The sequence below is a fragment of the Rhizophagus irregularis genome, chromosome 6, assembly GCF_026210795.1.
Source record: "Rhizophagus irregularis chromosome 6, complete sequence".
Lineage (NCBI taxonomy): Eukaryota > Fungi > Glomeromycota > Glomeromycetes > Glomerales > Glomeraceae > Rhizophagus > Rhizophagus irregularis.
The window spans coordinates 4,265,202-4,289,994 of NC_089434.1; the positions used below are offsets into that span (position 1 = coordinate 4,265,202).

General features: G+C 26.2%; 2 protein-coding genes across 2 annotated transcripts; both read left to right on the forward strand.

The window, feature by feature from the left end:
- Positions 1-3,143: 3,143 nt before the first annotated feature.
- Positions 3,144-4,664, forward strand: OCT59_026624 (uncharacterized protein; the record flags this gene model as incomplete). Its single annotated transcript, XM_025319692.2, has 1 exon — positions 3,144-4,664. The coding sequence occupies one exon, from the start codon at positions 3,144-3,146 to the stop codon at positions 4,662-4,664; it is 1,521 nt and encodes a 506-aa protein (XP_025173167.2).
- A 14,298-nt stretch (positions 4,665-18,962) lies between these two features.
- OCT59_026625 (uncharacterized protein) lies at positions 18,963-19,363 on the forward strand (the record flags this gene model as incomplete). Its single annotated transcript, XM_066143293.1, has 2 exons — positions 18,963-19,179; positions 19,347-19,363. The coding sequence occupies 2 exons, from the start codon at positions 18,963-18,965 to the stop codon at positions 19,361-19,363; spliced, it is 234 nt and encodes a 77-aa protein (XP_065992825.1).
- Between the last annotated feature and the right edge of the window lie 5,430 nt (positions 19,364-24,793).

Below are 24,793 nucleotides of genomic sequence, written 5' to 3' on the forward strand. Positions count from 1 at the left end.
TTCTTTTTTTTAGATTTTGGCTTCTTTTTAGGTTTCGATGACTCCATCAGTGTTATCTTTCTTTTTTAGGTATTGCCGATTTGCTGGGTGAGTGTACAATTTTATTTTCATTTTATCTATTTGTCTTCACTACTAACAATCAATCTTTCTTTTTTTATGTTTCAATGTCTCTTTTGTGGAAATAAAGGTGGGTTCTTTTATTGTTTGTTTTTTTTTTGTCGTCTTTGGTACTAAACTACTAAACTTTCTTTTTTAGGTTTTGTCTTCATTTCACCCTTCAAACGCGTGGGATTTTGGTGAGAATCGGACAATGTTTATGTTTCTTTATATTTCTTTAACGAAAAGTATACTAACGTTTCAATTTTTTCTTTTTTTAGAAGACCGAGTCTTTGGACGTGTAAGAATTCGGTAGGGTGGAGATTTTTTTTTTTTTGAACTATTCTTTGAGAAACGTTTATTAACGTTTCTTTCTCCTTTTAGGTGACATATTCTTCGAACTTCTGGATGTGGATTTCGGTGGGCATTTTATTTATTTTAATGAAACGTTTTCTAACGTTTCAATTTTTTCTTCTTATAGATGGTTCTTTTGGTCTCTCCGGTCGCGGCATATCGGTAAGTTTGTTATTTTTTTTTCTTGATTTTTATTTTGACGAACATTTTCTAACTGTTTTTAGACGGTTCTTAAATTCTTTGGACGCGGGACTTCGGTGGGAGTTTTTTTTTTGTTTTATTCCATCTTTTATTTCGTCTTTTAAAAACGGTCGATAATTTCTTTTTTTTTCTTTTTTTTTAGGCGGATCAGACACGGATCTTGGTGAGAAATCGACCCTCAGTGTTAAATGCGCGCGTGAGATAGGTAAGTTCAGAAAAAAAGGAATTCGAAACTTAGAAAAAGGTTTTTTTTTTAATTTTTTCCTTTTTTTTGTAGTGAAATTGCTTGGAAACCAAAATCCCAAGTATAGTTTCGAAAAAAGGAATTCAGAACTTTAGAAAAAAAAAATTTTTTTTTTTCTATTTTTTAGTATAGATTAATATCGATACAAAATAAAATTAATATAGATTTAGATAGTTGATACAATGCTATCGGATCAAGTTTATCAACACTTTTCTTAAATTCTTGTACAAATGGCATCGTCTTTTTATTATACAATGAAGCTGTAATATAACTTTGATATTACTTTAAATAAAAAATATTTTTACATTAAATAAACTACATTTTTACATTGTATTTGTTACATATAAACTTGTTGGACTATCTAAATTATTCACAGTATTTTTATATTCGCTCCATATGGATACCCTACGTTAAACATAAAATAGCGATACGCCTACTACTTTTTTATTATATATAGCGGCTACATAGCTTCTACACAGTCCCGATTTCGCAGGTTTCAGCAAATGTTACTAATTTATCATGACTCCAGCGATAAAATTATGATATCATCAATAAAAAAATCGTACGGACGGAGACGTGCTACAGTTACGTACATATATGATGGTAATGGTAGCAGGTCATAATTTATAGGAGTAAATCCATCTCGACTTCCTTTTAATAATAATGGAAAATTTATACGGTAAATATAATTTTCTTAAATGAGTAAATTTATTATTAACTGCCTTTTTAATCCATCTTGAATTAACTAAAACAATATTTAAATCGAATCAATATTTTCATAATTTTTAATAATAATTATAAGGACGAACTTTTTATAAGAATTCTTAGACAATAAACTAAAAAATCTAATGTTGCAAATTATTTTCCATTGTTTAAATCATTATCCGACCAAATATTTGAATCTGAAATAAGAGTTGGATTTTGCAAAAAACTCGTTTTAATAAATATTCCCAAACTTCGTCCCTTTTAATAAATTGAACTAACTTAACAATAAAATTCATACAAAATTGTTGGTCCTAATAAATAATTTGATTAAAAAGTGAAAACTTGGTCAAATAAAAAATACACATGTATCTATTTCAGAAAAAAATTAAATTAATTGAAAATCCGGTTTAAAAAAACTGCAAAAAAATATAAAAGAACCGGAAAAAAGAAAATTTTTAAAAAAAACTCAAAACCGATCGAAACTTAACTTTTTTGGGACTGGATTAGTCACATGGATTGGTCATCGGACAATCGGAACATGCACATCACCTCGATAGCCAATCAAACAATTCCAACCATAACCAACACTTAACAAACACGTTTCAGTCGTTTCATATTACACAATTCATTTAATATGGAGACAATTTTTTTTTTTATAGATGTGCAATTTATTTATTTTTTTTTAATTTTTTTTTTATTAACGATTCCTTTATTAATAAAATATATGACAAATTTTAATTTATTTTTAATGCGTTTATATATTCCGTATCACATACAATTCCATAAATTGAAAATATTTTCAAGGTTCTTTGTCTCGATGTTACAAAATTATTCTTTTTTGATAAATACAAAATCAGGATTTTTTTTTTTTGGCAGATAAAGCAAGTTTTAAATTTTAATTGTTTCATTTCAATTATTTTTTCGCATGTAGTAAACCATAAATATATTAACAATCTATATTTATTAGCAACCAAATGGTATAGAGTTGACAATGATTGTTAACAAATAATAAAGAATCTGAGCGCTAATGCTTTTACATGAACTGCAAAATTCATAAGATATGTGATCATAATCATTTGTATATGCGAGTTATACAAGTTTTGTCAGTTTTGTCAATCTCAAATTTTGGTTCACACATGGATAAATGTTAGAAATGAGTAAGTCTCGCGTTTTAAGTTCAAGATAATTTTACAAATACTTTTCATTTTACGTTAATTATCATATGCAGATAAAACAAACAACATGGTTAATTTATTTGTAGCACGAATAAAATGATCGTGGAAGATGTACATATGTTTTTTGACAAACAAACAATCGTATTAGGAGAACAACATCCGTTGTTTATATTAATTAAATTAATTGACATGATCATCAAAATGTCTTTACTTTTTAGGGTAAATTTAATTTTTTTTTAATCTGTTTCCATTTAGGAATTTTGGTATCACACTAATTATTATAAAATAGGGATTTGTACGTCAAATTTAAATTTTTACATATTCTTCCTCTCTTTCCTTATTTTTTTTTTTAAGTCATATCACAAGTCATGTCAGTAATGTCTTTGCCAATATTACCAATTGAATGTTTCGATAACATACTCTTTTTTCTTGATAATAAATCTTTATACAAATGTTTATTTGTTAATAGATATTACTGTAAAGCTACTATTCCAATTATTTGGAGAAACCCTTTTATCAAGCAATTTTCAATTTCTATTAGCCGTTCATTAATAAAAACATTACTTGCATGTCTTAATGAGGATGAAATTTCTTCGTTAATCCCCTGTGTGATAAAATTTAATATTAAGCCTCCTTTATTTGAATATGTAAGATTCATAAAAAAATTAAATCATGATTGTTGCGTAGAACACATTGAACAATTTATCAAATCCTTACCTGAATTATTAAGTGGAAATGATTATACCAATTGCAGAGAAAAGTTGATTCATTCTATATATAATATGATTATTCAAAGAAGCTCATTCTTAGAGGAGTTTGAATTAAATGTAGCCCAGAAAGGTTATGTTGACTTACCAAAACCTTCCATTTTTACAACTTATGAACCTGGATTTAAAAATTTAAGTTCTTTAACTATATTTAGTTTAGACTTAATAAGTAATGATACAAAACGTAAGAATACCACCAAATTTTTAAATATAATTCCTACATTTTGTAATGGTATTGTTAATATAGAACTATGGATTAAATTTCTTAATGGCATATATGTGAAACAATACATGGATATTATTAAATTTCAGCCTTTAAAAAGAATATTTATGTATATCAATAATTGTGAAAAAATTTCATTTAACTTAGGATTGGAATTTCGATCTGAAACCTTGAAAGAACTAATACTAGATAGTCTTGATTTTAAATATATTGATTTATCGTTTATATCAAAATTAAAATGTTTAGAACTTCTTGAGTTTTTATACTGTAAAGGTTTCAATCATTGTGAAGTTCAATCTGAGAGTAAATTACACCTTAAAGAATTCAAACTATGGTATTGTACTACCGGGACTCCCATGGAAGAAATTATTAGTTATCTTTGTAACGAATCATTATTAAAGCTAGCCTTGAGTTATGTCACTCCGAAAGCTGCTGAAACAGTAAAAGAATATTGCCCAAATGTTAGTTCTTTGTGCATACAAATATGTTCTGATTCAGTAATTCCATTTATTTGTGAATTACGTTCATTAAAAGTTCTAAACATTGGATCTGATAATGGAATTGATATGAGTTCATTGGTTAAAAGCTTAGGTAATCATTTAACATCTGTTGAATATTTATTTTTTGATTTTAATATTGATTTACCAAGCTTTATATATTTTACTAATTACTGTAAGGCTAATTTAAAAAAATGGATTATTACTTTAGATAATAATTCTTTAAGTAAGGAATATTTGTTATATGTAAATAATTTTCAAAAAGTTCATAATTCTTTAAAGGAATTTGGAATTAATAAGTATAGATATAATTGGACCGATGAAGAACTTGAAATTGTTGATATGTTAAAGAATCAAGGAATTAATGTTGTTACATCTGGTGAATTAGATTTATTTCATTAATATTAGTGTTAAAAATAGTATATTATAAACATTAACTGTATATACATGACATTTGACGTATACAGTATATATAAATATATAGTAATGTAACTTTTTTTCATTAAATGTTATTATATTTGAATACTTTTTATATAGAAAAACGAATAAAAAAATAAAAAATTTTGCATTTCGTCCATATTATGTAACTTTTCAAAATATTACATTTAAAAATGTAATAAATTTAAGTGAGATTCTTTAAAAGGTTCGTAATTCAGTTAATTATCTCTTCTTGTTTAATGACAATCATAAAAAAATGTATTTTTTTTTTAATGTTTTTTAATAATTACTAAATAATTTATTTATTATAAAGATTAGTCCTTATAAATTTATTGTTATTTTTATTTATAAAGTTTTCTCATTAATGACTAAAAAATTATATTTTTGGCTTGAGATAATCGGGAAAATGTGAAAATTTAAATTAATTTATTTTTCCATAAATTTTATTAATCTAACAATTAATTTAATTTAAGATCGAAAATTCAATTCAAATATATAGTGGTTAAACAACGATAACCTATTTGTTTTTAAACGCTAATTTTATTCTATGTACTACAATTTTATTTAAAAGGATGTCAGAAACTACTGCCGAAGAACCTACCCTATAAAAAGTTGTCCAAACACTGTTCGGTTTTTTGTTCAGAAAATTGACCCGTTCCGAACATTTACTTGAATTTATTGGACAATTATCATGATATTGTACGTTTTTTATGTGGTCGAAAATTCTCAATCTCTGCATCTTATATTAAATTGTAATAACGTGCGAGTCTTCGGAAAATCGACCCCATTCCGAATATTTATCAGACAAACATTTTTTATAGGCAGAAACGTTTTATTAGTGATAATACTGACGCATCAGCTGAAACTCTACTTTCACGCGTAAAAACTAATAAAGGAGGTCCAAAATTCGACATTAAAGTAAGCTAAATCACACAACACTTTGGTTCTAATGCAATACTTCCTCCTGAGAATTTATGTTCGTATTAATTGTTCTTTATTAAAAGCATGGATAGTGACAGGAATACCTTTTAATGTTATCGAAAACCATTCATTATGGGTATATTCAAGAACCTGAACCCGAATATGTGGCACTATGTTGTGGCTATTAAATGAGGAAGTTACACGTATTAACCGAAAATTGAATCTGAATTAAATGCGGCGGATAGTTTAACTTTAAGAAAGGAATTTATAAATGTGAATTTTTTTTTGAAAATTATTAATAATTGAAACTTTATCTTATAATTTATTAATCAGCATTGGATGGTTGAATATTTAAACAGAATAATTATTACAATATAACAACACCTGAAAGAAAAGAATATTTAGTCGCTTTAAGCAACTATTCTACGGAATCACGTACAGAAAAGTTCCTTACTTCAAAAATTTCTGCAATTATAGAAAAAATTGGAGTGAATAAATTCGCTGCTGTAGTAACTGATAGTGCCTTTAACTGCCATGTTGTCAGAAAGAAAAAAAAAAATAGAAGAAAAGTAGTCATATTTGAGATTAAAGATGCATAGCTCATGCTATTAATTAATGGCAGCAGCAAACGATCTTGTAAAACTTGATAATATTACACATCAAGCTTCTGCAATTCTATTCCAAGATTTAAAAATGTGAAAATTAAGATTGAAGGATTACAAACATGGTGTAAAACTAGATAGGGCTCATCATATACAACAACAAACTCAATTTTACGTCGTCCTGTGTTTGACTGGGTAGGATTTTTTAATAGATATTATGATTATATTATTTATATAATCACTAACAATTAAAACTAACTTGATTATTAATAGATATTATTAAAGCATAATAATATTATTTCAAATTCTAAAATTCATTATTTGATGTCAAATTCGTTCAATTTGAGCTTTTATTAAGAATACATTAATATTCTTGAAGCAAATCAGCTGTTCTAGCTGATTGTTTTGTTCAAATGATTAAATTGGAAGTTGCTATATTTCAACTTCAAATCTTTACGCAATTCAAGTTTTTAATTATATTATCTTGAATTTCAACATTCTGCTTACCTTTTATGTTATTGTCTTCATCCTTACTTACTATAAAGGTAAAATATTTAAGTTTGATTATCATTTTAAAAATTTTATTAAAATTATTGTTTTTAGCTTTAGGTGTTAATGATGATGGATTCAGAAATGCTGCAATTGCTGCTACAACTCCTTGGCAGAATTTAGGTTATCCTGAAGAACAATGCAAAAAAACTTCTCAGTCAATTTAGGTGGGTTGATCAAAAATCAAAAACCTCGTGATTTGCCTTATGAAATGGGTATAGATACACTTAAACTTTGGTGGAGTTCTATAAGATTTAAAAATAAGCATTATTTGGTATGACTCCTTCACAAGTCAGGTTGTGACCGAAATTTTCCATACCTAAATGGATGATTGGAGATAAATGTATAAGTCCTGATGTTAAAAATTTGAAGGTATGTCAAAATTCATTCTTATTTATTTGACAAATATTAAGAATTATTATCTGTTATATTAAAATTAAAAGAAATTGCAAGTATTTCTAATGTGGGTGAAATTATCTCTTTAAATGATGAAGAGAAATAGAAATGCAAAGTTGCAAACACATACTAATTCGGTATTAGAAGTTATCATTGATCTTGATTTGATAATGCAGAAGCTGTAAATCCAGAAAATAATGATACTGATAAAAGTAAATATGGATTTTTAATCCTATTGTTTTAGTTAATCAATTTTTAGAAACTAAAATTTAAATAATAAATCATAAAATCTTAGAGTTGCGTCACTCATCTATAGGAGGATATTTGATGTTTACAGTACCAGCCACAAGTGAAGTGTGATTTGACAAATAATATGGAATAGGCTTATTATTGTTTTGGAACTGTTTGTGAAAACTCTTGGTTATTTACGTTTAACTAGTATAACCTGTTGCATTACAGTTGATGAATTTAACTTAATATAACAATTAAAATTTTGATTAATATTTAGAGGTAATAATAAAAAAATTCAACTTTACTGGAAATAAAATATTTTTTAAAAAAATTAAAACTTTTAGTTTAAAAAAAAATCAATTAAACAAATTTTTTCGGTTTTAAAAAATAAATAAATAAATAAATAAAATTTTAAAATTTCAGAAAAAATTTTGGTTTGTAAGAACTGGAGAAAGATATTTTAGATGATGCAATTGTCCGCAGCATATAACAGGGCTTTTTATTATTATTTTTTTTTTCATATTCTTAAAAATTAAGAAATTTTTTTTAACACCCCGTCCACAAAAATATCTGACTTAGCCGAAATTGGATAAGCCACAAACCTCATGATTTGAGCACATGATAATCATGACATGCTAGCCGACCAAATTATAATAAATGTGAAATAAATTGGTGTATTTCATGTTGCACAATTGAATGGAATTAAAAGGGGGCTGAATCAATTTATCTTCCCAGCTCAACAGTTGTAAGAATTTTTTATTGACTTTACCAATAAAGTTTAACTTTTCAAGAATAAGAATGTTAAATAAAAAGTATTAATGCATAATTTGAATTAATAAGAAAGATTTTTGCATTATAAATGATTCACATTACAAATTCAAGCTTCAGTTGTATATTGTATTATGATATTTATTATAGTATAAAGTGTATAATAATGGTCAAATTGCAAATTTAAAACTCAATTTTAGTATAAGTTCTTTGGAGTATAATTCTATTGTCTCCTTAATTAATGGTATAATTTATGAGAAAATTTATTTTATTTTAAAGACAGTATATTAATTACTCAAAATATGGTCAGGTTTAGTCAATGAAAATAACTTACAAATTATTATTGAGAAAATTGATGCATTGTAATTAGATTATAATTTATTTTTTGAATATATATGATATATCATATAATTTGTTAATCCACTCATAATAAACATAGAAAATAAATTTTCTCATTAGTTATATATATACTGTACATATACTTTACAAGTTTGGTATAATTTAGAATTTAAAAATACCCTGCTAATAAAAGTGGTATCAGTGATTATTAACATATTAATTGCTTGTCTTTTTCTATAATTCAACTATCTTTATACAAATTTTGGCCAAATACTATGTAGTGATAGGTACTTTAAAGTTAGTTGGTGTAGAATACTAGTCTGTTATCACATATAATGTATGCTGTGTATATAGTGGATAAGATTCAGGATTATCAATGTAAATATTAAGCCTATATTTTAAGCCTTAATTAACACTCATGTTTATTTTGTGGCTGTAATGGTAAAAGGAGTTAGCATAAGCTGAAATCTTGCTTTAAACTTGAAATTTCATCCAGGTGTTACTTAAAAACAAGTAAACTTCATGTGTTAAAAATTAAATATAAATAGGTTAAGAATTTGTGATAAATCAAATGGTTTTTTCTTTTCCCCTTTTTCCTTTCCCCTTTTTTGTTCTTTAAAAAGATATCAAATATATCAAATAATCCTATAACCAGTCAAAATATTAAACAATCTAAAATAATATATATCAAAGCATCTTATGAGTCAAGATATTACCAGTTTCTTAAAATAATATTACTATTATTAAATATGATTATCCTTAACTAGAGTTTATAATTACCATATATTAGTATGCTTTAACAGAAGTAGAAACATCAATGAGCTTATTAGCAAGTGCAATAGCATTTAAAGTGAAACAAGTATCAGCTACAGAAGTAATAGTATCAATAGAATCATGGGTACAAACTTCAGAAATGGAACATTGGCAGAATCAGGCGTGGCAGTATCATGAGACAACAGAGTAGTAAAAATAAATTACACATACTAATTCCATAAATACCTTTACAATAATAACTACTAGTCATTACCAGTATCACAATCACTTATAGTTACCTAGCTTTAATTTTAATTGGAAAAATTTGATAAATGATCATTTTTCTAGTTTTTATTCTGAAAAAACTCAAACACATGAAAATTTTTTTATAAGAGGGCTTAACAAACCACTCTTAAAATAAAGCATTATAATTTTTATTAGAATACACTTAATTTATACATTATGTAAAATTAATTATGCTATAAAGTTTTAGTATACTTTAAATCTAAATAACTGGCTAATTACAAATTAATAGTTTTTTATTTTGATACCTACTATTTGGAATTTTCTTTTGAAGATAAGCCAAGAAACTTGCTGCACATTATCAATCCCAAACTTATTATCGCAAGGTTTCATTCTAGAAAGTTACAAATATCTCTAGTTTTGAAGTACTAGTGCAAGCTGGAATTCAATTTTCTGATCTTTATCAAACTATCAGGAAGTAGTAATAGAAGTTGAAGAAAAAATAATAGAAAGTTTATTCAGAGAATGAAATCATACTTATTCATTTATAATATCAGGAATTGTACAAAAAATGTCCTGGCATGACATGGAGAAAAAGAACAATGCATGTCATCCTTGATAGAGAGTTCAACTCTAATATATATATCAAATCATATTGGTTACTTAAATCCATTGACCATGTATTATACTTTGGAAATATAAAAATAAAAAAGAATGCAAAGTATTCTGGATATTTTTAAGAGAAAAACTGTTTAAAAAACACTAAAATAAGGAACTTAGTTAATTACAAAGTAAATATAGCTTATCCGTCATATTGAATGCCAATGCTAAAGTGGTGCCGCAAATATCGCAAATACATCACCTTCATCATTACCTAAGATACTATAAAAAAGTATTCCCAATAAGAATTTATTGAAAAGAGAAGTTATTAATTCTATTATCCTTCTATATTAAACAACAAACATATTTTCACATTATTGATCATTCCAAAATGTATGATGCATCATCAAATTCATTAATTATGTTTAAAGATAATTACGCATAATTGAGCTCAAAAACATGTTTATAAATAGTACTTCTCAAACTCATTAATTTGATATTCAATGAACACATCAAATGTGAATCCCTTTACTCATAATTCCTAAAAAAAAGATGAAAAAAAAGATGACAAAAAAAAAAGATGATCCAAATGTTGAACTGGAGAGTTTTACTGTCTTGCCATTTTGAAATGGGCTGAGGGATTTTTATTTTATTCTTGGAAATTGGAATAGAAATAGTTTAAAACATATATAGTATATATATATACTTTGTACTCAAAATCAAAATTTCATATAACATTATTATTGTTAGTTTATTACAAAATAGATCATCTGTTCAAAATATTTTATATTTATAATAAAGTTACTGATTATCAACATATAAGATTTATATGATTAGAGAAATAATCTTTGAAAATAATTCAACATTCAATGATTATATATATCAAACAATCCTTTTATTAATAATTCCAAATATTGTATTGAAAAGTGAGATATACAACCTCTATCTTACTTCAAAATGAATATGAAGAGCGTACTATAAAGTTTCAGAATGCATTGAAAGAATCATGCTAGATACTGTAATAAAGATTACCCAGACAATCCTTTCAGGATTACCAGCAGATAAATATGGACTGAGAAAATTGTATAATTTTAAGACCTGGGAAGTTTCACCAGTTATTTTAAGAAGTAAATTATACTTAAGCACAAAAATAGTTATGCTTAATTAAGTTTAAAGTTAATTATGTAATTAAATTTAAAAATAATTATGGTAATTATTATGTTAATGTTTAAAACAAATACAAATTTTGTATAATTTATATATATATAAATTTTTATAAAAAAAAATTTATTATTAAATAATAATTCATATAAGATATTAGATAAACTTCTCAAACTCTCATTTAATTTGAATCCCTTTACTCTTTATTTACAAATGTTGTATTGGCGAATTCACAGTTTTGCCATTTCGAAATGGGTTATTCATTTTTGGAATAATATAATAATATTATTACTAAAATAGAATTATTTATGCAGAATATTTTTAAATTTATGATAATTTCAAATTTACATTCATATTTCATATAAGATTTATAGGATTTTGAAAATAACATTCATAAATCATATTATTATGAGATTTATAAGATTATTAAGGGAATAAGCTTCTGAAATAATTTAACATTCAATGATTATATCAAGCAAATTCTCTTTTATTTTTTTCTATATAATTTTAATCATATTATAATTAATTTATCATTTATTTTTTCAATATATACGAGGTAAAGTATAAACTTTACTTTTCAATTAAAAGTATAATTTACCTTTATTTAATTAATGCAAAATAATCTTTTAATTTTTATTCATTATTAAAAAAAATTAACTTTTTTAATTACAAAATCGAATTGTTTATATAATAGAGATTTTTGAATATGACAAAAAAATTTCTCAGAGTTTCTTAATTAAAAAAATCAACTGGACATAAGAAAACTGGACATATTCCTTGATTTAATATAACATATTTATAGAAGTTACTTTAGCATCACAATTTTGATGAAATATGGCTTAATACTTTATTCAGGAAAAAGTTTTTAACCATCTTATATATTTTAAAATAGTTTTATTATCTATATCATTATTATTTAACACTAAGAAAATTTTATTTATTATTTATATTATTATTATTAATTTTTCTATATTTTTAAAATAACCTCTTTGGAAGTCACATAAATTTCTTTTCATATAAATTATTTATAAATTAATGAAAAAAAAAACAAATGGCAGCAGAACAACTACCAGTCTTGCCAATTTGGAATATACTGAAGATGTCACTTCTCCCTTTTTGTTACTCCTGTAATTTTAATTACATTTTTTTGATGATATTAATATTAATATTTATGTCACTCCCGTAATTTTAATTGAAAATCAACCCTACATTTTTTTAATAATATTAACATTAATATTTACATGGTTCCATTGTTTTTATAATTACTTTAAATATTTTTTCAACTTCTATTAATCAAATATACAAGTATTAGAAGTTAACAAATTATTATGTTAGATAATAACATTAATATTTATGTGGTTCCTGCATTTTATATAGGCAGGTAATAATAATATTTTATTTATAATTATTTTAAATGACATATTTAACTTCCCCTTTTTTGTCACTCCTGACTCCTTGTAATTTTAAAAAATGAAAACTGAACCTACATTTTTTTGATAATATAATATTCAGTTAATATTTATGTGGTTCCATTTTATTCATAATTATTTTAAAATATTTCTATTAATCAAATATACAAGTATTAGAAGTTAACAAATTATGTTAGATAATAACAATAATAACATTATTATTTATGTGGTTCCATTTTTTATATAATTATTTTTGAATATTTTTTCTACTTCTATTAACCATTAATACAAGTGATAGAAGTCAAAAAATATTATGTTAGATAATAATAGCATTAATATTTATGTGGTTCCTGCATTTTATATAGGCAGGGAACAATAATATTTTTTTTTATAATTATTATAAATGACATAATTTAAATTCTCTCATAATTTTAAAATGAAAATTGAACCTACATTTTTTTGATAATATTAATATTAATATTTATGTGGTTCCATTTCTTTTATAATTATTTTAAAATACTTTTTCAACTTCTATTAATCAAATATACAAGTAATAGAAGTTAACAAATTATTAGATAATAACATTAATAATTATGTGGTTCCTGCATTTTATATAGGCGGGTAACAATAATATTTTTTATATAATTATTTTATTAAATGACATAATTTAACTTCTCCCTTTTTGTCACTCCTGACTCCTGTAATTTTAAAAAATTGAAAATTTATCCCACATTTATTTGATAATATTTAATATTAATACACATTTTTTTTATAATTATTTTGTCAACTTCTATTAATCATTAATACAAATAATAGAAGTTACTAAACTATTATTTAGATAATAATATTAATAATTATGTGGTTCCTGCATTTTATATAGGCAGGTAACAACAATATTTTTTTATAATTATTTTCAACTTCCATTAATCATTAATACAAGTAATAGAAGTTATTTAGCCTTACCCATAGTGTATTTGGTGTGCAGATTAAAGCTGAAATTAATAGCAAAAAAGGGATTCATGATCATGTTAAATAAATTTCCTTTATTTATAATTTCCAAATGGAAGAAATATACAACTTCTATTTCAATAATTAGATTCAGTATAGGACAACTAATAACCAAAAAATGAATAGACCAAGAAATGATCAAACCTTATTCACTTAGTTTTAACTTACTTAGAGTGACCATAAATCTCCATTTTTATTTTTCAATAGAGGATCTTACAAAGGTTAAAAGGAGAATAAAGATCTTCAAGAAATTGTGAACTTAAACAAATTTAGGATCTTTAAAGAAGCTTAAGTACAAGCACATTATCAACTTTAGGCTGTGGGACAAGAAAAATTATGGAATGCCCAAGCATTGATTATTAGACAAAACGGAAAGATCTTAATTAAAACGCCAATTGATGAATGTGAGACTACTGAATAAATATACTGTACTTTATTTAAAAGTTTATTCTAAGCCTAAACAAGATGACAATGATTGTGTATTTAGAATTAATGTATCAGAATATAATAATAATTTCAACTTTTCTAACAAAGGAAAAGTAAATTTTAAAATACAAAGTTGTATATGATGTTAATAGTAAATTCCTCGCAATGGTCTATATTCAATATTAAGTGAATTTATTACTTGTTCAGGGTAAATCTACTCTTAAAAAAATTTGTTAGTTGTTATTTTATGAAATGGGCAACAACAACATTAATAATTAGAAAAATGATGGGAGAAAGCATCCAGTAGTTCACAGAAGTTGGCCAAACAACGTCGCTTGTTCAAATTCTGTTTATTTTTTGCATTTTTTCATTTCAGAAAATTTTACAAATCGCCTAAGATAACATTAACCCTAACCCTAACCCTAACCCTAATACTAACTCTAATACTTCGAACTTCTTCTGTAAATAAACTAGCACTCTACTTAAAATTTCAATCACTACAAATTAATATTATTATTAGTTTTTTAAAAAAAACTCTCACAAAAATAATATTATTATACCATAAATATAGTAGTAGCAATATGGGATTGTGAAGTAGATATCCCAGGATTAACTAAATTTAAGGAAAGCTGATGCATTAAAAGAACTTACTATACAGAATGTTTTTTCATGCCAGAATCCTTTCATTATTAACTGCTGACATATGATCAATTTCAAAAGAATTTTTTATTAATTGTTTTTGTGAAAATCAGATGTTTGAAGTATTCGTGAAACAATTTTATAAAATAAAGGGGGATAATTGTTTTTTACGGCAATTTATATTTTAATATCTTAAGAGTAAAACTAGAGGTATTGACACGTCTGTTATCTATTGTCATGATGCCTAGATACCCAGAGCACACATCTGTTATCTCTTGTCATGATACCTAGACACATTAAAGTTGATGTAGAGCTATCAACTTACAAGAAAATCTAGGAAAACGATTGTTTTATGGAGTAATTTAGTACCAGCTATAAGGGATAGAACTAGGCGTACAACAGCAACTGTTTGAGAGCTATATCATGGTAACTCATTAGTTGAAGTTTTTTCCAGAAACTTTTTTGTAAAGTATCATATCCGAGCAACTCTTTAGTCAACAAGAATTAAGAAATAACTAATAAAAGAATAAATTAGTCTTCAAACTACTCATAAATCAATTATTATTTACAAATATAAAAGTATACTCCTGTGCTAGTTTTTTAAAAAGGGGTTACAACTTATTTATTTAATATATATAAAATATAAAAAATAATATTATAGAATAAATGCTAACTACTAGTACTAGAGAAATAGTAGAACAATATAAAATATCAGAAATTTTAAATTATTATATAACTAATATTATATAGTAAAAATTATAGAAAAATATTTATAATTCATTACATTAATAGTTGAATAAATTCTAATAACTTTAATACAATTTATAATGTTATACATTGATGTCATTTTGTAATAAAAATTGACAAACAGTGTATAAAGAATTTTTACTGCTAGCATGATATTATAAGTACTATATACTAATAATACATATTGATAATTGAACAAATTCTAACATCCCATGATATTATCTAATACAAAATAAATTATTGTATATATAGAGCTACATATATAGTAAGAATTATTGATTATTTATTAATTGATTGTAAATGAATTATCTATTTTCAACAAATATTAAGAAGGAAAGATAGTAATTAGTAACCAAAAAGAAGATTCAATAAATTTTATCATATGTCATAAAAGCAATCAAGAGTAAAATATAAATTTATAGCTTGTTTACAGTATAATAATAATAATTGTTATAATATGATTAATATTCTTTAATAATTAAACCAATATTAATATAAATAAGAATAGGATTTTACTTTGCATTATTTTCATTTTTAATTACACAGTTTCTCTATAACCCAGTAACTTTTTACAAATAAGTCATCTTATGCCTATAATGTAAGAAAGTTGATAAATAATCATCTAACTATCAGTATTAATATCAATTACTAACGTATAACTAAATTTAAAATTAGGAGTGAAAAAAATAATTCTTTTAACTGCACAATCATATAATTTTAACTTTTATTTTTATACTTTTTGTGCACAAAAGTATATGAAATTCGAATAGATTATTCTCATTATTCCCATTATATTCAATGGCAGTTTACAGAATGCTTTTTGGCATTCTTAATCTTTTTAGTCTTACTGATCTTTCTATTTTTTTCAGTCTTTTCGGTCATGATTATTTTTTCAGCAGTATAAACAGAATTTTTTCTTTTTATATTCTTACAAATCTTAAGTATGATTCCCAAAATAGACGTTTACGGACATACATTAGTCCGCCGATAGGTAGAGTGAGTAACGTTACGAAGATTACGTGAAGACCCTGAAGGCCTATTTTTCCGATATAATTTGAAACTCTTTTTCGTGATGCCATGTTGATTTTCGATTGCTTCCATGCCAACGAACGAAACTTCCAAACATTCGTTTTGATAGCGGGCAGAGAAATTTCCATAAATTTAAAATCGCTTTAGACGTAGCCTTATGCGTGTTAAAATGAATCCTGAAACATCGATAAAGGTTAATTGTCGTCTCTGGCCCAATTGAAGGTATCGGAATATTTGATCGAGTCCACGATGCACAAGTTCAATTTGTCCGCATATTTTTAAGAATATCTTCTGCATATTTCGCTAATATTCTGAGAGTGTTTCTAATATAAGGAAGGAGGGATGGACATCTCCAAATATGTTCATTCGTTTCGGTAGCACTATGACATAGAAGACAAGTAACATCATTATTAATGAGATCCGGAAAATTTCTATTCAAAATATCTAATGTTGGTAAGGAATTGGTCGAAGTTTTAATCTTCAAACTTGTGTCCTTTGAATGGTCGGAACTCGTAACACTGTCGTGTGCGAGGAACAACAATGAATAGCTCGCTACTTGTAATCGAAGTCACGTGATTTCACGTATAAAATATTTCGATACAAAAAAATAAAATTTAAAGTAGTGAGGAGAACGAGAGATGTATTTGGTTAGGAGGAAAAATAAAATATAATAAATAGGAACTAAATGTGGGGAAGAGGTCGACCTATACACTATATATAATTTTAGTTTCTTAGTATAGTTTTATTTTATTTTTTCTTTTTCTTTTTCTAGGTTTTAGTAGATAGTAGCTTAGTTAGGTCCAATTTAGATTAGGTTATATGGGTTTGTTTTTTTTATTTTTATTATTTCTTTGTTTTTTATATTGTATTAGGATAGATCACTCTGTTATAGATTCGTTTCGTGTTGCACGAACGGGCTAGGTATTTACTCGAATTGGATTCTATCCTTAATAAAGAGAAATGCGTTACAGTTTAAAAAAAAAAAAAATTCTTAAAATTAGTGGTATGTAGGATAATACGTAATTCTGGCCGCCGGAATTATGTGATCGGCGTATAAATTTCCTTGAAACCAAATCTCCCATTATTTATTTTTTTGGAATGTTATGCAACATCACGTGATTTACGTGATAATTATGGGATATGGGATTGGATAAATGGGATGTGGGATGTGGGAACTGATGTGGGATGGGATATGGGATTCTCCCAATCCCATTTATATGGGCGGCAAGTATAACCATGATATCTCATTGTCTTATTGTGATATATAATTGAATTTTCTTTAATTCCGTGAAATAACTATTACTTATTTTTCATTAATAAATGCATGATCATAAATTATATAAATTATAAGAAAAAAAATAAAACTTTGAATATTCACGCATTTCATTAAAATTATAATTGGTAAAATATTTTTTAACGAGGGACAACAATATTTTATCACAACTACGTACAAATATGCCACATTAAGGGTTAAGAGTATCTTAAATAGAATGTCTCCTCATGATTCTTTGATTTTAGTTATTGTCCGTTTTACAATATAAATATAGTATATTTTTTTATTATACGGTATATGTGATGATATCGTAATAAAATATGTTTAAAGTAAAGTAAAATATTTTCAATATTTCATGTATACTTACAGTATTTGTGTATATATTTTTTTATAAAAGTAACATGTGGTGAATACAGTGTGCATTTCCTAACTGCATAATTTTTTTTTACGCCAAATAACTAATTTATACTATACTCTGTCACTCCGTTGGCGTCTTTCATTTAACCAGTTTAAACAACTTCTTTGTCTGTAATGCACGCTTAAGACCGATATGTAATATAAATTCCTCAACTCATATGGCTAAATCATTTAAAATCAAAATTATAAATACGGAAATTTCTTTTATGTAGATCATTCATCATATAGCAAAAAAAAGAAACGATCATAGGGTAGTAAGGAGTCATGGAGAAGTGAAATTACTCAAAGTAATAACATTTATTATGTAACATCAGAGGTTTTTACCTGTGTAACAAATTAAATTACAATATTAGATCACATGATTTTATTAAGTGTAACATAAGATTTTTCGCTAATCCCGCACACTTTGTCTTTACCAAATAAGAAACAATAACAATGTTTCTTATAATCTAAGCTATATATGATTTAGTCCCATTTCATACGCAAACCAAATTTACATAATATAAATTTTCAAGTAACAATACTTTAAAAACTGATAATATTATAACAACTAATAATATTGTTACTACTTTTTATCAACAAAGAACGCAAAATTATTATAAATATCCTTTTTTTTTTTGCTCAAGTCTACCAACAAAAAAAAAAAAAAAAGACAAAATAAAATTTCTTTTTTTAACATACCACCTAAAATTATCTCTTATCTTTTTTTCAAATAAACTTTTATTTATTAATTCTTCTCCTATTATCAATCATGGAATTTACACCAGTTGTGAAAAGACCAAGTGTTGACCGATCGATTAAAGTTCGAACAAACTTTTTTGAATTACTTTCAATGCCGACAAATAATATTATACATTATGATGTATCTATTACACCTGAGGTCCCTCCACGATTTAATATGAAAATATTTGAAAGTTTCGTGGAAAAATACCGGGAAAGCCTTGGAAACGCAAAGCCAGTATTCGACGGTACGTATTCAATAATATATATATATATTGATACAAATATACCAATACTGAATAAAATGAAGCGAAATATCACTTCAACAAGTTATCAAAACTGTATTTCATAATTTCTTTTTATTTATAAATTAATAATGCTATATAATAACTAAATATATGCTTGTATTTAAAAGATGGAGATGGATACTAACCAATAGCAAATTGTTTGTAGGAAGGAAAAATATGTTCGCCCACAAAGTATTGTCTTTTGGGAACGCCGCCACCTTCCACGTAGACGTAAATATCTATTTTTTTTTTACTTTTTTTTTGGTTTTTGAAATTTAAAAAAAAGGGCATAATAAATTATATTTAACAAATTAGGTGATGTCGAATAAAAAGATAGTACAAACCTTTCAGATAATTATAAGAAAGGTTGGAAAAGATATTGTTATGGAGGAACTGGTACGATTTTTAAATGAAAAAAGTAGCATGACCAACAATTGCAAAACGGGTAAGTTTTTGTTATTTCTTAGTTTCTTTCTTTTTAATAAAAATGAATCTCATAATGGATTATAATCATTTATGTAATAAGCAATAATGGCGCTGGACGTAATAATCGGTTACCAGGTTTCTACCGCAAATGTTACTGTAGGTAGATCATTCTTTACCCAGAAGGAATCAAGTCCTATTGCTGGAGGAGTTGAAGTGTGGCGAGGATACTATCAATCCGCCCGTCCCACCAGAGGCAAAATGATGATAAACATTGACTTAAGTGCAACTGTTTTTTATCAAGATGGTCCACTTATACAATTAATAACCAAAATATTAAAACTTGGATCTCTTGACAAACTACGTAGTGGCCTTTCTGAAAGGGACCATCAAATGGTTGAGAGAACAATCAAAAACCTCAAAATAAGAGTTAACCATAGAGCCGAAACCCGAACTAGTAGTTTCAAGATTGAAAAATTAACACAAACACCCGCATCAAGTACTATGTTTGAAAAAGATGGTAATACCATCAACGTAGGAACCTATTTCCAAAACACTTACAATAAGCGTTTAATTTATCCCTTCCTTCCTTGTGTTGTTGTAAGAAGACACATTTTACTTCCTCTTGAAGTCTGCGACGTAATTCCGGTAAATTATGTGATTTATCTAGCAATATCACATAATTATAAGAATTTATTTTCTAAACAAAAAAAAAACATTTTGTATATAACAGGGTCAACGATATATGAGGAAACTGAATGGAGGACAGATGGACGAGATGATGGCGTTAACTCGCCAGAATCCGTCCATTCGTACCAACATGATCAGAAAAGGGGTAAAAATACTAAATGACCAAACCGAATTTATGCAACAATTCGGAGTGAAAGTATCTGATAAAATGGCCGTGGTAGGATTAAAATATGTATTATTGCGATATAGGAATAAATTATATTTTGATTATAATTTTATTTTCAATAACACGAACAGGTGGATGCTAGAGTTCTTCCTGCCCCAACGATTATTTATCACCCGTCATCAAGAGAGAAACATATCACACCTATAAATGGAAACTGGAACTTACGTAATAAGAAACTTGCAATTGGAGCCACCCTCGGCTCTTGGTGTGTTTTGGCTTTTTTAAGCTCTGACGTTTTTCCCGATAATGTTATCTCGACATTTGTCCGAGAACTAGCGACCGTGTGTCAAGACACAGGGATGGTAAGTTAATCCATTTTTTAATGAATTTTATGAATCATTCAAGTTTCTAATTAATATTATTATAATCATAGAATGTACCAAATAAAAATCCTCCAATTTTACATGCAAATCCTCAAGGAAATATTGAGGAATCATTAAAACAAGCATGGTTGAAGGCTGGTAATAGTGCCAAGGCCCAACCACAATTAATTTTATGTATTCTTCCAAACACGGGACAACCATTATACGCCGAAATAAAACGTGTGAGCGACACTGTCATCGGTGTTGCGACTCAGTGTGTCCAGATTAAACATACCAGGAAGACAAAAAAACAGTATTGTGCGAACGTTTGTCTAAAAATTAACGTGAAACTCGGTGGAATGAATTCATCCCTTAGTCCTGAACAGATTAGTTTCATATCTGACAGGCCCACTATTTTGATGGGCGCAGACGTTACCCACCCTGCACCTGGATCTGGTAAATTTATTTTTTTTTGTTTTTTTTCCTCAAAATTATTTTTAATATATTTTTGTTTCTCTCAACTCTTTCTAGGCAACGAACGACCATCTATCGCCGCAGTTACTGCCTCTGTGGACTCTAAAGCATCCCGTTATGCTGCATCGATCAGAATCCAAAGAGGACGCACGGAAATCATCGCCGATTTGGGAAACATGGTTAAGGAATTGCTAAAAGCGTTTTACCAAACTTGTGGGCGAAAGCCTGAAAGAATATTATTTTATCGAGACGGCGTTTCAGAAAGCCAGTTCGAAAACGTAAAAGCTATTGAAGTAGAAGCGATTAAAAGTATTTATTACATATTCATGCTTTCGTTAATTTGATTGATTTATTTTGCTAACTTTTAATTATAACAGCCGCTTGCCATGCTCTTGACAATAAATATAATCCTACGATCACGTTTATTGTGGTGCAGAAGAGACACCACACACGTATTTTCCCAATAGATGGTGGTGATACAGATGCATCGGGCAATTGTCTTCCTGGTACAGTAATCAATACTGTTATAACCCATCCGAATGAATTCGACTTTTGTAAGTAATTTTAATTTACATTAACATATACAATTTATAACAAACATTAATAAATGATTTTAAAATCCTTAATAGATTTACAAAGTCACGCTGGGCTATTAGGGACGTCTCGGCCAGCTCACTATCGTGTTCTATATGATGAAAACGGCTTTAATCAAGACGCGTAAGTTAATTTTAATTTAATTTAATAAATCTAATATAGTAACTAATTTATGTATTTAATAATTTAGGTTACAAACATTGTCGTATAACCTATGTTATTTATACGCGCGATGTACGCGTTCGATATCTTTGGTAAGATTGTAAATTGCATTTGTTATTATTGTATGCAGTAATAGTAATAATTGTCTTATATTTAAATAGGTACCACCGGTGTATTATGCACATTTAGTTACCAAGCGAGCAAAACTCCACGCGCGCGGCGGATCATTTAGTGATACGGAGTCCGAGGAAAGCGCAGGTGGTGCTGCGGTCGCATTTGGAGAAGTAAAGCCGGTTCTACAACGGGTAAATATTACAAATAAATAAGCATATCAGATATCTCAAATTTATATCGTTCTTAAATATTTCATATTCTAAAATAAACTCTCCTCTTTAGGTTATGTATTTTATGTAACTATTTTCGCACGAGTCATTGTAAAATTATTTTTCTTTTATTTTTATTTAAATGCATATAATAATAAAGTGTTTTTTATTTAATCTACTTTAAGATTAAATAGGCCACTTTTTTTTTAATTTTAATATTAAAGAAATTGAAATCACAGAAAATTTTTTATACCAATCTAAAAAAAAAAATCTTAGAAAACGCTTTTACAAATATAATTAAACGTAATCTATTGTTATAAAAAAACTTTTATTAACTTAACTATTTATTACTTATTAGTAGTTTAAACTAAAAAAAAATCTTAATAAAAAACAATTATTAATTTAATAAGTTAATTGTCTATTATTACCGATTTATTGTAAAAATTATAATTATATATACTATCTATTGTATTATACCAATTTATTGTTATTACAGTAAAAAAAAATCCTGGAAAATTTTTTCATGTTTATCTATCGCATTATACCAATTTATTGAAAAAACATCTATTATACTATACGTTATAAAAAAATTCTCAGAAAATTTTTATATCTTTCTATTGCACCATATCATTCTATTGTTGTAAAAAAAAAATCCAGAAAATTTTTTATACCAATCCAATCATCATGAAATTTTTAGGCAGATCAGTTCACGTAATTCCATAATTCCATATAAATTTGTTCAGAAACATATGTAACTCCATACATTCCCACCGAAAATAATATCATGTGTTTTGTCACAGGTTATTTGGAAAATATTGATTTCCACATATTTCCACAATATTTAGATGTGGATTACCATGTGGATTTTAAGTGGAAAAAATTTCCTGATGATATTTATTAAATAACAAATAAAAATAAAAATTAATAAAATCGAGTCGTAAATTCATATTTAAATATAATCTATTTATAAAATTGTGAAAATATTAAAATAAAATATGAATCAGGTAAGACAAGTGATGTGCGTCACATAAATCATTTTGACAAAAAATTTCGGCAGGTGACCCATACTTTAATGTTGATTTTATAAATACAATAGTAAAGTAATATTTTTTTTTAAAAAAAAATATATATATAAATATATATGCATAAACCCTTTATTGATAAAAAAAAAGAAAGAAAGAAAAATAGAAATAATTAACTAAATTTGTTCGCATTGCCCATTTCTCTTTAATGCTTCATTTAGATTAAGCTTTCAAAAAAAAAAAATCATATCTAAAAAAAGATAATAAGTGGTTAATTCTGAAACGTCAACATTCATTAAAATTCCTAAAAATGCAACATATTCTTTCAAAAATTATTAATACAATCAAATAAATTATAAAATAAAGTTCTCATGATGTCTTTTGTGAGGTCTTTTGTTTGTAGTAGTTCATTGTAAAAAATGGAAATTTATGCAACAAAATTGTTTGCATGTATTACATATATTTACGCCATTAAAATTAAATATTTCATCATTTGATCAAAAAAAAAATATAAAATATAAAATAAATATCATATTTTTTTATAATAACGAAGCAAAAATAGTAACTATTTTGTTATCCTTTTACAGAAATTTATTGCCTATATAAGTTACATGCAATATGCATTCGAATTCTTTTTAGAAGTTTGGACAAACAAATAGAACCTCTTTACCATTCTTCGTTCAAAAACCAAAAAGGAAATATAAATATAATGCCGGCCAGAGCTCGTGACTTAATTTCATAATCCATAATTTCGCAGATCCTTTGGCCGGTTATAAATAATTCATGTGATTCGTGATGATTGGCTATGTATTCAAATTATTAATCGAGTCAACTGCGGAAAGTGGGAAACTGTCAAATAAAAATAAAAAATTTTGTGAGAAATTTATTATAAAAAAACAGATTATTTGAAACTTTGGGATAAATATTATGTATTAAAAATATGTCAGAATTGAATGGGTTTATATAAAGAGCATACTTAAGGAATGAAAACCGACATAAATTTGCACCGAAATCATATCTGAATCTAGAAGTTACTTGTTGTACATCGTCACGTGCAGGACGTGACCTTTGCGTAGAAGTATTCAGTTTAGTCCCTTCGGATTAATTATAAATATTTTTTGGGCTTTAACAAATGTACAAAAATGTTTAATTTATGCAGCAAACAATACAGGAACTTATAGGTGTTAAATAGAAATTAATATATGTTATCCACTTGAATCTATGAAAGCACAAACAAGGAAGCAAACTATAGACATTGATCCTAGAAATTTGAGGGACTGCAGTTAGTTTCTTTATAACGAGATTCAAAGGCGATGACATATATAATCTTAATTATCCACCTACATGTATCTATCGTTT